This window comes from Labeo rohita, chromosome 11 (genome assembly GCF_022985175.1).
Source record: "Labeo rohita strain BAU-BD-2019 chromosome 11, IGBB_LRoh.1.0, whole genome shotgun sequence".
Lineage (NCBI taxonomy): Eukaryota > Metazoa > Chordata > Actinopteri > Cypriniformes > Cyprinidae > Labeo > Labeo rohita.
Genome location: NC_066879.1, coordinates 24,776,606 through 24,794,650, shown reverse-complemented (window position 1 = coordinate 24,794,650; position 18,045 = coordinate 24,776,606). Strand labels below are relative to the sequence as shown.

Below are 18,045 nucleotides of genomic sequence, written 5' to 3'. Positions count from 1 at the left end.
GGATCTGATAACATTAAGCAGTCCTCAAGTTACGTAATGAAAATGAAATATGTGGATTTAATCCCACATTCCGGATGATGTGTCAAATTTTCAAAATAAATAAATTAAAAATACGACGCACTTGCCACAGACATATTATGAGATCCCTTTGAAGTGGTTTCAGAAGAAAACAAATTTGCATGCAGGAAGTTCTTTAGCTGCTCAAGTCTTGCCAGCTGCCTCTGTCAAAATATATTCCCTCAGATGTAAACACTATTCAGAGCAGTTCAGAACATCATGTGTAGGGACTGATATCCAAAGCAATTTTAGGCTCCAAAGTAACCCGTCAATTGGATAAAACTGGCATGCCAAGTTGCAGACTAGTCTACAATCACACCTAACCTCACGGTAAACAGCATCAGGCAAATCCACACAGGCTCATGCGCAACATCGTTTTTCAACTCATTTCTTATGGAAACTCTCCAGGGGAAATGTTGTGTGTACTTCCTGCAGTTTAGAGGGAGTTACATCACTTTTCTTGTTATAAGTGAAATAGTTCAGAAATCTCCAAACTCCAAAGCTTAAATTCAAACAAAACTGGCCCCTGCTTAAAATTCATGAGAACGCTCTAATCAACGCACACTGCCTGTAAGCTAAGCCTTTTCTGCACTAACGGCTGCGTTGCCACTTAAAGCCAGTTTCTTTCAAATAGACTTAGAAGAAAAGTGGATTTCTGTCCAATTGCGAACACCAAAGTTCTAGGAATTAATATTTGTGGCATTCAATCAGCAAATTCACGCTGGTACAAAAGGCTTCCCTATGAAACATGGCAAACCTGTTGTCAAAGCATTAATTAGAAATTAAGAATCAAACGGCATGAACGTGAAGCTTTTCCATCTCAGCAGCTTCTCAAGCCAATGATGCTTGTGACATTCAATAATAGTGATTAAGTAAGAAAAGCTCTCAAATTAGCCATCTATTGACCCAGATGGAGTGATTGTCGGGCCTCGTGAGGGACATCTAATGACTCTGGGTCAATAAAGATTTGTCAGTAAACCCTAAGATACAACCACTGCAAAGAAGGTGCTTCAAGACAATCAATTGCAATCTTATTGCATCAAAAGCTATCAACAGTAGTGTTGTGAGCACCATTCTGTTGTGAGCAACATATGCACAACACTAAAATGAGAGTCTGTGAGCATCTAATGTCCCATGAAAAACATATGGGAGAAACAGTCATAGATTATTATGCAAGCAATGTAGCAGTATGTTGTTTTGATGTTTGTCCTCACAAAGCAACTAACAACTTGCTAGTGGCAGCAGAGACTACTAACTTTCAAATATGTAAAATATGACAACAACTAGCTTTTTATATGCAGTGGATCTATATAGTGTCACTGTTATATGCTAGTAACAGGGGAGCTCAGATTATGCTCTGTCTGCACAAATTCAAGGCTTTAGGACAGGATCATGGCTTCCTCCCTCGAGAGGGACACAAACCGGCGTTCTCTTTATTGGTAGAGGTGACGGACGAAAGCATGTCTCAACTTCTAGACAATTCTGCTGATGCTACTCTTTTCCCACTGCTATATTACCTCCTCTACATTGGGCCAGTGATGCAGAAAGGTGACTTATTCTTGGGCTCAAAGCAAACAGACTTGGCAAAAGCAAACCTGATTTCTGTGCTTCCAGGTCAATAAAGCTGCACACACAGAGACAAACCTACGTTTATAGTCCTGTTTGCTTAATAGCTAGTTTTATAATTTATCCAGGAACCTGTAGGCTAATTTGTATTGTTATATAACTTTTGTCTAAAACTGCGTATGAAGAAAATGCTTAAAATGATAGTTCACCCAAAAATGAAAATTCTATCATTAATTATTCACCCTCATGTTGTTCCAAACCCGTAAGACCTTCGTTCATCTTCGAAACACAAATTCAGATATTTTTGATGCAATCCCAGAGCTATGTCGCTTTTTTGAATAAAGTCATTATTTTTTGTTTTCTTTGCGCACAAAAATTAATCTAATAGGTTTATAACACTGAACCACTGATGTCACATGGATTATTTTAATGATGTCCTTACTACCTTTCTGGACCTTGAACGTGGTAGTTACTTTGCTGTCTATGCAGGCTCAGAAATCTCTCGGATTTCATCAAAAATATCTTAATTTGTGTTCCTAAGATGAATAAAAACTACAAACTACTTGGAACTACATGAGGTTGAGTAATTAATAACAGATATTTTTATTTTGGGGTGAACTATCCCTTTAATTTATGGAGAAATACTTACAGGATAATGCAGTGGTTTTCAGTCCTGGTCCTGGAGACCAACTGCTCTGCACATTTTGTGTGTCTCCCTTATTTAACACACCTGATTCAAATCATCAGCTTATTAGGAGAGAGATCCATGTACTGAATTGAGTGTGTCAGATAAGGGAGCTGACTGATTTCTTTTCGTATCAGCAGCCAATGAGCTTGCTGCTCAACATTCAAATACTTAAATATTAAGTCTTGTATGGCTTAATATACATGATGTCTCTTACTGAAATACGTAGCAGAAAACCCATGAAAGACTTGAATTATTTAAAAAATCCACATCGTTTTATACATATTTTGGACTATGGGGGGCACCATTATTTCAATGACGTGAAATGGCTGCGCTCAGTGAGCTACTACCTGTTGCTATTTTTATAGCAACACAATTCAGAAAATAAAATATTGATACAATGACACATTGTGCAGCTTTTGGTTGTAATTTTCAGTCGAAGGGCTACAAGAGAAGCGATGCGAGTCCACTGCTTTTCCTAGCAATAAAAAGGGGAGCAAAGAATGGAAAGATGCCTGTGGATGAATAAAACTTCCTAAAGACCTGCGTCTTTGTTCTCTCCACGTGAGATGATGTTTTTGAGGCTTTTAGTAGACCACAGCTACTGAAAGAGCTTACAAACGGCAGAGACAAGAAACGCTAGATGCCATCCTGGCAGGACATAAACATGCAGACGTTTGTCACGATGCCGCAGCCACTAAAGGAGTTTCTCAGCAAGGATTTCACTCAATATCCAGGGTATCTTGTGGGGAAAATCAATGGTTTAAGCATACACTTACATCCATTGCCACCTGTTATATGTGCAGCAGGAGTATTTTTTACATATGTATTTTTTTTGTATTGTATTGGCAGTAGCAAGTCTCAGTGCTCGCTCTGCTGCAGCAGCAGCACTGTAGCAGATATATTCCATCAAGACCAAACACATTATCATTGTCATGTACTCTTTTCATTAACAGTCATTATACAAAAATGTTTGATTGCAGATAGTTGTAACTGACTAATCAGAATCAAGGATTCCAGAGAGATGTTAAAAATATAAATGTGCGAGGTCATACTTGGTATGCAGGCTTATTTCCACAGTAAGAACTTCTCAATCAAACATGCAGTGGGAAAAAGAGGTCATCACATCCTGAGACTCCGTGAAACTCTGTCTGGCCCTGCAGGTCCCTATTAGAGTCACTGGTGGTGCACATTGTGCCATCGCTAACATCTGCAGACACACACAAATGAGCCCACACTTGCAGCCCCGTCCAGCCATGTCCGTTACGTCAGCCAAAACAGTCTGTGTGCCGGCGGGTGAGTGCAAAGACTTGGATCTCAGCCATGCTCATGCATACCCATTTAAACACCAACACAGAACATAAAAGCATCAGCGCCCCATGCCAATGAACTACACCGTGGATCATTTTGCGTCGCTTGAAGATGATCTTTCAAAACACTTACGGAGCAAACACAGTGCACTTTGATCAATGTTAAAAGAGAAAATCGTTCAAGGCGAAAGTGCACCACGTCCTCCTGTTGGATGACTTTCATGCAAATTAGAAAAGAAAAAATGGAGTGAAAAAATGAAAGACGTCTCAAATCAATTCTTTGTTTATAAAGGCAGAAACTTCAGAAAAATCCACGTCCAGCGTGTCCATGGGGAACGACACATCAGAATGTTTCGAAACTACAAAATCTCATCATTATGGATGATCCAGAATGTGAGACATTCAAAGCAAAGAGCCACAGAGAACTGGCTGATGGTAATACACACAGTATTTCGGCACCGCCGAGGCTCAGATATTGCAGAGGAGTCTCATCTTCAGGCACTTCAGAAACTCAAATTCAGTAAAGAGGCTTTCAGCGCTCCAAAAGCCACACGCAGAATATTAATCATGGCAATGTCACACACTTCTGCAGACACTAATACATCCCTGCATACCAAACAGCTAATGAGTTCACAAAAATAAAGCAAACAAAGGGCATTATTTATAAAAGTTGTCTTCTATTTCTGGAGAGCAAATAGAGGCAGAGATACTTTCATCCCTCAATCCATCCTGCTTCACTGCTGCCATTCCCCATACCGATCTCAAAACACTCTGCTGTACACAACACATACTGTAAATAAAATTTACCACTCCGATAATGCTAATGTTCTAGCTTTTCTAGAAAACATGCAATTACTGTAAGTAAACATGAATTTCAAATTAGATTCTAGTGGTTTAGAATGCAAAAATCTCACCTAGATGAAGGTAATTTAAGGACATTTCCATAAAAAAGGTGACGGGCTGAAAATGCGATGACTAAAATCACAGTTAAAACTCAATGGCACCGGCTGATATCTGGCATCACAAATCATATAAACTCAGAATGGACCATCATCTTGGTCTGACACTCTCCAGGGTTGCTATTATAGATTTTCATGTTTTTGAAAACTCTGTCCCAGAAGATCCGGGTAATCACGTGTTTTTCAACTACGATTCGGCAGCATGGCATATCTCTGCTAATTGGCATGCTAATGTGTAGAGGCATCGAATTAAGCATCAAATTAAAATCTGCTTGGATTGTCATTACCGCTAGTATCTCGGTCATTTACAAACTGCTGTTTGAGTAATTGCGTCCTGCTGCAAGTCTCCTTAATTCAATTGCTCCACTGACATAAGCTGTAACTTTGACATGAGAATAAAATCTAGAAGCTAATAAAACTACTGATATAAGCCAGAGATGTCTGCAAAAATATTATGGAAGTACACTTAATATTTTATCAAAGGTAGCATGTTCATAAAAGCAATCATCACCTAACAGTATGTTACATGCAGTTTTAAAACAGTATGTTTTAAATAAATATTACAGTCCTAGGCACTGATGATTTTTTTTTTAAATAAATAAAAAATACTATAAATATAAGGACGTTTTAGATCACACTCCCTTATAATTAAAATCTTCAGATTTTAATGGTGCAACAGAGTGTTTAATCAGTTTTGGCACATAAAAAAATCAAACTGTGTATGTATATTACATTTCAAATATTCAAAGATTTTATATAAATAAATTAAAGATTTTATATATTATGTTAGAAATATGTTACATGAGTTGTCATGTGTTCATTTGTCACTAGTCTCCATCTGTGGTCTATAATAAGGTGAGGACTGGAAATATTTTGGTACGCTTTTACAAGTCACTACCACACAAAACCTGTTTAAAGACGTTAAATGCAGAAGTACATCTGTGAGACATAAGTTATGAAGCTGCGTCTATTTATAGTCTATTTTTTTTGTAAGATTAAATTTATAATTCATCAATGCTTAGGAGTACAATATTTATGAAGCTGTCAAGGAACTATTGCACTGTTTCAGAATTGAAACACTGGTGAGGTTCACTCTCCCCTGCAAAATGTGAGTTGGTTGCTCAACACAACTTTCATGTTCCTCTTTCAGCCCCAGCTCTCATGACTGACTTATTAAGATCACTACATCCATAAGTAAGATGAGACACACACACCCGCAGACACATTTTTGACTGTGTGCAGCTCATTAGCGGGCTGAAAGCAGCGGGGAAGAAAAGATGGTTTTCCCTCTGCATGCTGGGTACCTAAACCAAGAGATCAGGATTTGCAGTGGACCATGGTCTCACCGGCGGAGCTTTCACAGAACATAAGCAAGCACTCAGCCGAGGCTTGTCCATTTGATATTTACAACCCCAAGGCCTGCAAATTGACATAACCTTGTTTTTCCGCTCCCAACGTGACAGATCTCGGGTACTTACTAGCTTGCATCAGCTGTCCTTGGCGGCCGAAGACCTGGGAAAAGGTGGTGGGAGTACAGGTGAGAGTGTCCTCCATGGCTGGGATGTCCCACTAGGCTTGACAGGTCAGTCTGTGAATGACACGCCACGCAGAAAAGCACAGGTTTGTCGTCCGCCCCCCTTGAAACCAGCAGCTGGAGCAACGTTGCAGCTGTGTAAGAATAGCACAGAGGTTTCTGCTCGGGACGGAGAGAAATAGCCTCACTCACATGCAAGATAATGAGGGAGTGTGACTGTGTGTGCGTCAAGGAGAATGAGTGAGAGTGTGTGCGGAGAGCGAGCTTGAAAGGAAGAAAGAGAATCAGAGCAATGATGTCTTGCCTTTTCCTGCTGCTCTGTGATCATGTGTTGAGGTTGTGCCTCGCTGGCAGCCTGAGCGCGGCGGTCTGAAGCTCCTGGTCCAGCGTACTTTGTCCTGCTGACTGAGTGTGAAGCCTCCGGTTCCCCCAGGCTCAGGGTGGACTGGCGTTTGTTGTGCTCTGATCGGGTACGTGTGCCCTCTTCTCTCCTCCCTCTGCCTCGGCTCTACCCCTCCCTTTCATTGCTTTCTCTTCTCTCTCCCTTCAACTCGACGATCCGTTTCGTAAGAAGCGCTGCTGCAGGGAAAAGATTTTTTTGCAACTCTTGCAGCTCTGCTTTTTAATTCCTCCCCCTGTGGAGGAGAGAGGAGAGGTTGAAAAGGAAAGTTCATTTTGGGTAACTCACCCAACGGTGGCACAACTGGCATACAACGAGAAATATTAATAAGTGTGATCTTGGGAGGTATTGACCTAGAGTGACCCCCAAAATGTATTTGGACACTTAAAGATTCATGAATGTCTGCATTATATAACAAAATATCAAACCTGGTGGGAAATATGGAATACATCCAGTAAAACGACCTTGAGACTGGTAGTTTAAATCAATAAATAAGGAAAGAAGCTAAGAAAAGTTAGGTTACAGAAGAGTATAGCATTATTTATTTGCAGATGCCACTCTGTTTAATATTTTATATTTGATGCAACAGCATTGTCATTTCTAGATGCCTTCATAAACGGTGTTTCCATTACCCTACAAATTGCACAAATTGAAATAGCGAATTGAAAATGCGCTCAATGGAAACGTGTCAATTTTGCAAAAACTCCCATATATGTGACCCTGGACCACAAAACCTGTCATAAGTAGCACAAGTATATTTGTAGCAATAGCCGAAAATACATTGAATGGGTCAAAATTATTACCAAAAACCATTCGGATATTAAGTAAAGATCATGTTCCATGAAGATATTTTGTAAATTTACTACCGTAAATATATCAAAACTTAATTTTTGATTAATAATATACGTTGCTAAGAACTTCATTTGGACAAATTTAAAGGCGATTTTCTCAATATTTAGATTTTTCTGCAACCTCAGATTCCAGATTTTCAAATAGTTGTAAACTGGAAACCTTACTTTCAGATGATGTATAAATCTCAATTTTAAAAAATAGACCATTATGACTGGTTTTGTGGTCCAGGGTCACATATTGCACATTTTTTGACATTTACGTACGTAAAAGTCACACAATCATTCAGAGCAGTGTTGGGCATGTTACTTTTAAAAATTAATTAGTTATAGTTACTAGTTACTTCTCACAAATAGTAACTGAGTTAATAACTGAGTTTCATTATTATAAAAGTAACTAATTACCAGGGAAAGTAACTATTGTGTTACTTTTTTTAAAAAATGTTCAAATATGTCAAATAACTTGGATGCTCCCAATATTAAATATGTTAAATGAATGAAATTTAAATTAAATGAATAAAATTTTTAGTTTATTCACCAGACTAAAAAATATCTGATATACTATATATATAACAGTCAACATTTGAAGTGGATCAAAAAAGTTAATCAAAGTTGTCCTAAGACAAGAACGGGTATTGTTTTGGTTTCAGGACAACTTTGATGAAAGGTTTTGATCCACTACAAATGTTAACTACTGTATATACATATACATACATACATACATATTTAACTTAGTTAACCGATAGACAAGGGAAAAAACAGTGCGACACGTAAGGTAGGGTATATATGCTGAGTTTCAGTTCAGTTTTGTGACAGAAAGGAAACTCAAATGGCAGAAAGCGACATTCTATTTGTTTTTTGTTTAGGTTCATTTTGCTGGTATGAGGAAAGTTGAAGTAATCGCGCCGGCACACACAAACACAAAACATATCAGTTCCAGGCTTCGAGCATTGCTAACTTGACAGTGCAGTTGGTACTTCATCAAAATAAAACACGGTGAACCAAACATCAGCGCGCCCACCTCACTGTGTCACCGTTAGAACGCGACTGAAGTGTAAAGTCTATAATTCACATAATAAATAAAAGTTTAGCATTTGGATGCATCACAAATATGGAAATATTATGGAATATTTGGATTTGTGCCGAACGAGATGGGCATAAAGCTCCATTTCGCAGACAGTTGAGTGCGCAAGCCTTTGAAGTACGTTATACTCCTTTGTCAGTGAGAGACGCGTTAGGAATCAGCACATGGTCACTATCTAGTGGGATTTGTTTTCAAGTGCGCAACTCCTGGCATTCGCTGTGCTTCTGCCGGCGGTTATCAAACAGAGTTACATTACTGTGGGCGCCCCCTTCCGGGTTGAGGGTGAACTACCTGTATTCGTTGTAAGGCCTCATGCACCGAACCGAGATGCCCGTACCGTGACGGTTCGGTACGAATATATATATATCGTTACACCCCTAATACATATATATATATTAAGGGAGTAACGATACATGTATTTGTGCTGAACCATTGCAATACCACACTTAGCATCAGTCAGTCAAGCATTATAATATGACATTATGATAATTTAGTATTATAATTTAGTAATTATAACTTTAGTATTTAGAATAACCATGTATGAATGCATATTTGTCATGTTGGCTGAACTTAGGACTGGTGGTGGCGCTTAAGATATTATTTGTAATTTAGTGTTTTTATAAAAAAGGGGGGAAAACTAAAATAATACTGATAAGATAACAAAACTACTATGAATTCTACTACAAATAACAATATAAAACGCACCAAGGATTAATGAGCTGCTGGGTTCATGAATATTAAACAGGGACGATAATAGGTGAGCAGCAGCCAATGAAATTGCCGTTTGCGCATTAGTTGCGCATTAGCCCTCTACCAGAGAAACCAGCAGTTCTTAAAAGCTGAAGAACTCCAAAAGAATTCTGTTATTTTGACAGGAAAATACAGCAAATAATATCGTTTACATGCAGTGCGTCAGTTCTGCATGGTATATAAGACTCTCTCGCTCTGTATCTTTGCGTGTGTGTGAGACAAAGCGACAGCTAGTCATGTGCCTTCACACTAGAGTTTACAAGTTTGTCAAAAAGGAAGGAAAGGATGTGACGTGTGGCCAAGTACGGTGACCCGTACTTGGAATTTGTGCTCTGCATTTAACCCATCCAAGTGCACACACACACACCGTGAACACACACCCGGAGCAGTGGGCAGCCATATTGCTATCACTGCGGCGCCCGGGGAGCAGCTGGGGGTTCAGTGCCTTGCTCAAGGGACTCACCTCAGTCGTGGTACTGAGGGTGGAGAGAGCGCTGGTTATTCACTCCCCCCCACCTTCAATCCCTGCCGGACCTGGGACTCGAACCCGCAACCTTTCAGTTACGTCGTCCTTTTAGGGGTATAAATCAATATATAAAATATATATGTATAGACTGATTTTGTGGCTTGTCTTTTTGTGGCAAATATTTTTTAATCTTGACAAAACACATGGTTGGAAAGGTCTGACAGTCAAGGTTCCATATTTGGTGACTGTCATAGACACGATATTGTGACAGAAATTGATTGATTCATGACATAAAACTCCATCAAAAAAAAAAAAAACTTGGCTGGGTATGTGGCTTTGATTTTATAACAGTTTTAGAGTGCAACATATTTTATAAAATATTTATTTTATATAAAATAAAAAAATTGTAGACTGCATTATCTTTACTGTAAACTTAAATTTTTATAACATTCTTTGAAATGCTTTCACCTCAGCAATAATCTGCTATGTGTCTTCTTTAAAAAGTGATCAACCTTAGGTCTGTATTTCAAAGCATTCAGGAATTACAACCATGTTGTAACAAGCACTGATAAACAAGTTTTCTGTTTTCACTGAATTTATACCCCCAAAGGGGCGATGTATCCTAGGGGATGCAAACAAGCTTGATATAAGATACAAATCAAGTTTTGAAAGTCCCAGTAAGATGGAAATTAAAAAATAAATTAATTTTAAGGTTAATGTCTCTCTCTCTCTCTCTCTCTCTCTGTCGCTCTCTCTCTCTGTCTAATAATTTAATTATTAACTGCATTAGTCTGTTGTCAACAGCTCAAGTCTCCATTGCTAGGTCTAAAATGATATTTCGAATTAGCAATGGAGGCGTTGGATGAGATGCATAAGAAATGAATCATACTCACAAGAGTGTTTTAAGGACAAAACCCTGATGAATATTTGTAAATACAACATCTGAACAATAACTGAGATATTGTAACCGTAGTATAATCTGAATAACTGACATCGGTCCTTTGAATTATTAGAAAATAATGAACAATAATGAATAATAATGAACATCCGTTGATGTGGCCGCAAAATCCGTCGTCAATTATTCCTCACATAAATTCTAATAACAACTTTTCAAATAATTATTACTAATTCTTCAGTGTATGCATAGATAGATAGATAGATAGATAGATAGACAGATACAGTTGAGGTCAAAAGTATACATACACCTTGCAAAATCTGCAAAATGTTTATTTTACCAAATTGGTAAATTATTTTACCAAAAGAACAGGGCTCATACAAAATGCATTTTTCTGAAGAACGGCAGGCAGTTTAACTGTCCAGGACAAACAAGGGAATCATGAACAACTATTACTAAACAATATAACAAAAACAGCTGTAGATCATTCAGGTAACAACACAGTACTAAGAAGTGTATGTAAACTTCATTTGTATGTAAATAAGTGCATGTAAACTTTTGAACAAGGTATTTTTCTATAAATTCAACTATTATTTTCTCTTGTGGGCTATATGTAATCTTTTATGTGAAATATCTTATTCAGGTCAGCACTAAATAAAAAATAACATGCATTTTGTGTTATCCGTTTTATTTTGGTAAAATAAGTAACATTTTGCAGATTCTGCAAGGTGTATGTAAACTTTTGAACCTCAACTGTAGACAGATAGATAGATAGATAGATAGATAGATAGATGGTTTACTAGGCTACACAATCATGGGGAAGACTGCTGATCTGACAGTTGTCCAGAAGACAATCACTGACACTCTTCACAAGGAGGGTAAGCCACAAACATTCATTACTAAAAAAGCTGGCTGTTCACAGAGTGCTGTATCCAAGCATGTTAACAGAAAGTTGAGTGGAAGGAAAAAGGGTGGAAGAAAAAGATGCACAATCAACCAAGAGAACTGCAGCCTTGAGAGGCTTGTCAAGCAAAATCGATTCAAGAATTTGGGTGAACTTCACAAGGAATGGACTGAGGCTGGGGTCAAGGCATCAAGAGCCACCATACACAGACATGTCAAGGAATTTGGCTACAGCTGTCGTATTCCTTGTGTTAAGCCACTCCTGAACCACAGACAAAGTCAGAGGTGTCTTACCTGGGCTAAGGAGAAGAAGAAATGGACTGTTGCCCAGTGGTCCAAAGTCCTCTTTTCAGATGAGAGCAAGTTTTGTATTTCATTTGGAAACCAAGGTCCTAGAGTCTGGAGGAAGGGTGGAGAAGCTCATAGCCCAAGTTGCTTGAAGTCCAGTGTTAAGTTTTCACAGTCTGTGATGATTTGGGTTGCAGTGTCATCTGCTGGTGCTGGTCCACTGTGTTTTTTGAAAATCAAAGTCGCTGCACCCATTTACCAAGAAATTTTAGGGCACTTCATGCTTCTTTCTGCTGACCAACTTTTTAAAGATACTGATTTCATTTTCCAGCAGGATTTGGCACCTGCCCACACTGCCAAAAGTACCAAAAGTTGGTTAAATGACCATGGTGTTGGTGTGCTTGACTGGCCAGCAAACTCACCAGACCTGAACCCCATAGACAATCTATGGGGTACTGTCATAAGGAAAATGAGAAACAAGAGACCAAAAAATGCAGATGGGCTGAAGGCCACTGTCAAAGAAACCTGGGCTTCCAAACCACCTCACCAGTGCCACAGACTGATCACCTCCATGCCACGCCGAATTGAGGCAGTAATTAAAGCAAAAGGAGCCCCTACCAAGTATTGAGTACATATACAGTAGAAGGCCAACAATTCACTAAAAATGTTTTTTTATGTTTTAAGTATTCTAATTTGAGAATTTGTTGAGAGGTGGGTTTTTGTTAAATGTGAGCCAAAATCATCACAATTAAAAGAACCAAAGACTTAAACTACTTCAGTCTGTGTGCACTGAATTGATTTAATACACGAGTTTCACAATTTAAGTTGAATTATTTTAAGTTGAAAAATAAATGAACTTTTCCATGACATTCTGATTTATTGAGATGCACCTGTAGATCTTAACACTATAAGTACATGTAGTTTAAATGAATATTACTTGGTAGGTGCTTCTTTGTATAATTACACTGTAACGTAACCTTCAAATAAAGTGTGACCTTCAGTTTCATTGTGAGATAATCATTCAATATAGCTGTTAAAGACCCATCTAGCTACATTTCAAGATGAAAAAGAAATGATTCCCTGTTTCATTCATCTACAAGCTTTGTCAGGAAACACTTCAGCGTTCATTTTTAGCCGCTTCCTCTTTCGTCAGATTTTCCCATAGAAGCCGTGTGTCAGGTCAGTGTGATTGTTAAATCTGTTCTCTGCCATGAGAACATGGAAGATCTGCAAGTGTAGTCATATCCTCCTGTCTTAAAACAAAACATGGTCAACCTGGTATTATGTAACATCCAGCTACATCATGAAGTTGAAAGGTGACTGGTTTACACAAGGACAGCCTGCGGTGCCACAGTGGTGAAAGGGAAGGTAATTTTATATTATTTTTCTTCCTTTTATATCAGCAAAACTCTGAAATTTAGAGTTGTGACAAGAGCACAGTGAGTTTCACAGCTTTCAACTGACAGACAAGGCAGATGCCGAGTGGCTGGAGCTCGCTGGAATTAATTCCCTCTGTCTAACTGAAGGTTCACTCAAATCAAATTCTTTTTGAACGTGAACTGAGGAGACATGCAGATAGTAAGCTGTCAGCTGGGAAGGGTAGAGCTGTTCCTCCTATGCTTTCTCCCTGCCAAAAGAGATCTCTCTCTCTCTCTCTCCGCCATGGAGTGATTCTGCTTTCACCATCTCACTGTTCTTCTGCTCCCCTCAGAGAGGTATTTGATAACGTACATCAGCACAAACATCCTCAGCCTACCTAGTTACGTAAGCCAATAATATTTTCAGTGGTCTCTGAATGTAGAGATGAAGTAATATTTTCCAGCAATACAGAGACCAATAAAACTAGTAGCAGGCCTAAGGTTAAAATTAAACAGAATCAAAACCATTTATATGATAAAAGTTCCTAAAGCGAATAATTAATTGGCACATAAGATTTAAATAAAAACTGCAATCTTTATCTGAAATGACTTTCTTTTTTCACAGATGCCACACACACTGTAAAAAAAAAATATTTTTCAAAGTTGTAAATGAAACAAAGATTATTAGAATATGTTCTACAAGAAAATACTGTTTTAGTCTTTCTACTTCAAAATTTCATGTTTAATTCAGTATGTTACATGCCTTTCTTTGTAACTATTTCAGAATTATTAGCAATATCTGGGTTAAAATTTTTTCTACACCATTTTTTTAGTGTGCGATGTTTTTGTTTTTGAATGTTACTAGCAATATTTAAGTTAAATCATGATTAACTGCATACAAAATAAACGTTTTTGTGTACATAATATATGTGTTTGTGTGTACTGTGCATATTTATTACACTGTAAAAAATAAAAAACACAATTTGTTGAGTCAGCTTAAAATAATTTGTTACCCTGCTGCCTTAAAATTTTAAGTTTAGTCAACTAAAATATGTTTAGTCAACTTGAAATGTTAAATTGGACCAAATAACAACTTAGATATTTGTGTTTGTTAAACTTAACAGATGGGTAAGTAACCCAGCTGCCTTAAAATTTTAAGTTGATTCAACTCAAATATCTAAGTTGTCACTTAGTATAATTTAATATTTCAAGTTGAATAAACTTTTTTTGAGTTGACTGAACTTAAAATTTTAAGGCAGCCAGGTTACAAATTATTTTAAGTTGACTCAACAAATTGTTTTTTACAATGTAGCTATGCATGTATATATACATATGCATGTATATATTTAAGAAAAATACTTTCATATATAATATAAATTATATGAATATAAATATATACATGTAAATGTTTGTAAAATATATACTGTATACTGTATACGTGTGTCTTTATATATACATAATAAATATACACAGTTCACACATATATTATGTACACTAAATCATTTTTATTTTGGATGCGATTAATCATGATTAATCATTGCCCAGCAGTAGTTAAAATTGTTTCTAAACTATTTTTTTCAGTGCAAGCTATCTGATAAAGATTAATAACCAAATGCCAAAATCAGGGCATGGTTTTTAGCAAACTTGCACTGTATTCTGTTTTCATTAGGTCTAATCAATTCCCAATTTAATTTTTCATTTCACTCAGAACCCCAGTATTATTTTTACAGAAGTATTGCAAATTACACTTAACAGCAAAATTGAGGAATTTAGAAAGAACATGATGTATAATAAATGTAAATTACATATTTCAGAAAAAGAATGTCTTGTGCATAACATGCCCATGCATATCTTAGCTTCACTTCCTCATCTTAATGTACTGCATCGACCAGTTTGGAAGCTGCATGGGACTGCATTTTTATGACTAGGGCTATGCCACCTTGCACAGCAATCAGGATTAAGTGTGGTGATATTTTATCGTGACAAGCTGAGCATAGCATCATGCACCTTTTCTCTCCCATGCACAGCACTGAGGAACCATAAAACACAGCACTGGCCCATGGAGGAACCATAAAAACAGTACCATGGCATTGGGGAAACATAAACAAGATGTGCTTTGCCTCCTATATAAAGATCTATCCTTTATAACGGAACAAACTTGCACTCAATATTCAATTCTTCATTTGAATATTGGCAAGGCAGACAGTTGGAAGAGTACTTACAGCTATACGAGTATTTAGTCAAGGCTAGCTAGCCTAGAAATGAACTATATTTCACTCTAATGGCTTTTTTGATGGTCAGATATGAGATTCTGACAGCCACAATAAACTGACTTCCTCTAGAGAGATCAGGCTCTCGACAGACCAGGTTCAATTTTGCAAGCCAGGAAATTCGGAGAAAACGTACTAATATTGGACCTGGACAAAAACCTGAATGTAACTTAATGTACTATTAGAAATAGGTATCTAAAAGCCTGGATTATTCATGAAGCAATGCAGACAATTAATAGTGATCCATAGCGATAGCGATCACATTTTTTCCCTGACTATGCCTTTATATTATCAAAATGCTTTATATTAATCAGAATACTACTGGGTCATTTCATAACTGTGGGTACATCTTATGTCAATGAAATATATTTTTAATATATTTTCATCAGTATAAAGCTCCGATGCTTAATTTTCTAGTATGCAATTATATTTTTTTCCAATCACACGACTATATGTTGAAAAAGCTTTACATAAAACTTTTAAATTCCGCTGTCCCATTTTGTAAAGTTGCTCATTCTACTCTGCATTTAAGCATGAACATTACCTCAAATATAAATTAAATTTATAGTTTTGCCTTCAGTTACATTAGGTTATCAAGACATTTGGGTGTGCGCTTTAAAAATAATGTGTTTATTGTAATATAACTTGTTTTATTTGTGTCCGAAAAACCATTGTCAACTAAGTTACCCACTTGAAAACCCCCCTCAAAAAGGAATGGTTTGTCCAATTCTCAAATAATTTGCACAGTATGATGATATTTCCACTAGAAGCACATGGATGAAACACTAGAAGTTATATTCTCTCTCTTTCCCCTAATATTGGTTAAACTAGCAAACCTGTGTCAAGAGTGGATTAACTGACTGTCAACAGTGTTACACAAGTAGATACACAAGTAGAATGTACCCCTAATTATAGAATGACCCCACTGCATTTTAATCACGATCCAAACAAACAGTTTTTGATGTAAATTACACTGTAAAAAACAATTTGTTGAGTCAACTTAAAATAATTTGTAACCTGGCTGCCTTAAAATTTTAAGTTCAGTCAATTCAAAAAAAGTTTATTGAACTAAGTGACAACTTAGATATTTGAGTTGAATCAACTTAAAATTTTAAGGCAGCAGCGCTACTTACCTATCTGTTAAGTTTAGCAAACACAAATATCTAAGTTGTTAACATTTCAAGTTGACTAACTTATTTTAGTTGACTGAACTTAAAATTTTAAGGCAGCAGGGTAACAAATTATTTTAAGCTGACTCAACAAATTGTGTTTTTTATTTTTTACAGTGTAGGTTGTATCATTTCTAAATTTATAACAAAAACAGAATGGTCTGAACTTAGTTTTGTGATATTTACATAAAACATACAGTATCTGAACGAAACAGAAACAGCAGACAGCCTGAGTGAGAAGCAACTGAAGAAACTCACAGAAACTGACAGCAGGTGGCGCTTATGGAACAACAGCAACACGACGTTTCCTTGGTACCACTGTAAACAAAGCAGCTGCGCTTTTAACTCTGTAAGCCCCACTGCTGTTATATTACAACATCATTTTTAACTTGACTAACACTGCTCATGTGTTTACCCAATTATAGGTCTTATTGTTCAGCCTTCCAATGCAATTGGGTGCTAGATTTTGAATATTAGTCTACCTGCTTGGACATGAAGTTACACAACCTGCAAACTTCCCTTGAAGCACACAATCTTGTTTTTCCGGACTGGATAAATCAACATTCAAGTAAGTAAAATGCCCAAAATATTTTTTCAGTGATTAGTAATATGTCTAGATCATGCACATATTAATATTGTCGAATGCTTTGATCATGTTGATCAGCGTTGTAATTTTGCAACATTGGGTTAAATAGGTAGCAAAATTTGTCATGTGCACCTTGAATTGTGCTTCTCACCTGTTCCATGTGAAAGAATAGAAACATACTGTTTTTGAGCATTCACAAGTTTTACATGTCAATATTTAATTACATAAGTTGGAGAATAAATGATTTCCTCGAGAATGTTAAAGAATTTGTGTAGCAATATTTGAAACCATCTGTATCTTATCGTTTATAAAACAGGGGTGCGCGAGGCACAAACTAACGCGGGGTTAGTTGTAACACGCCTGCTTTAAATATTTCCACACACACTATCGTAACCAAATTTCAGTGTTTACTAGTTGCCATAGCAACACTATACAGAGAAAAAAGTGCGCCAAAATTCAAAAGCATTTTGAAGATATCGCTGAATATTTATTTTACCACATTAAATTTTTGGCTTAAGTAAATTTTTTATCTCAGTTTTTAGTTTAAAATAAGACAAATCTGCTATTATTTTAATCTCCAATCGGTTTTTTATTAGTTCACATAGTTTATTAATGCTTGGCAAAACAGCAGAAGACACTAACCAGTTCCAATCGCGCGGATGGGGAACGTTGTAACACTGCGTTACAATCTGCCCCGTTATATTAAACTACGCTATTATATGACATTAGCGATGTAATTTTCACTATTTACTTTGATGGATTTTAAAAAGAAACCACAAGAAACAGGCGAAAAAGACTGACAATCTTATTATTTTAAGAAAAGTAAAGCATTTTGGCCCGTTTATGTGTCTCGTGTTCTATTAGAGCTGTGTTTGGAAGGAGGGGGGTGTTTTTCTGAATGTCTAAATGTGTTTCAT

General features: G+C 36.9%; 1 protein-coding gene across 3 annotated transcripts in view; it reads right to left on the bottom strand.

Annotated features, from left to right (window-relative positions):
- kaznb (kazrin, periplakin interacting protein b) overlaps nucleotides 1-6,639 on the bottom strand; it is a 211,314-nt gene extending 204,675 nt beyond the window's left edge. For 2 of the 3 annotated variants that reach the window (XR_007828697.1, XM_051122507.1), the window contains exons 1-2: nucleotides 6,416-6,618; nucleotides 6,056-6,245 (exon numbers count right to left, since the gene is read on the bottom strand). Coding sequence is in view for 2 of the 3 variants with exons in the window: in XM_051122507.1 (XP_050978464.1) it covers nucleotides 6,056-6,131 (76 nt within the window). In the remaining variant the exon portion in view is untranslated. Of the gene's footprint in view, nucleotides 1-6,055; nucleotides 6,246-6,415 lie in introns of all 3 variants that reach the window. The other variant, XM_051122503.1, reaches the window with a different exon arrangement.
- Between the last annotated feature and the right edge of the window lie 11,406 nt (nucleotides 6,640-18,045).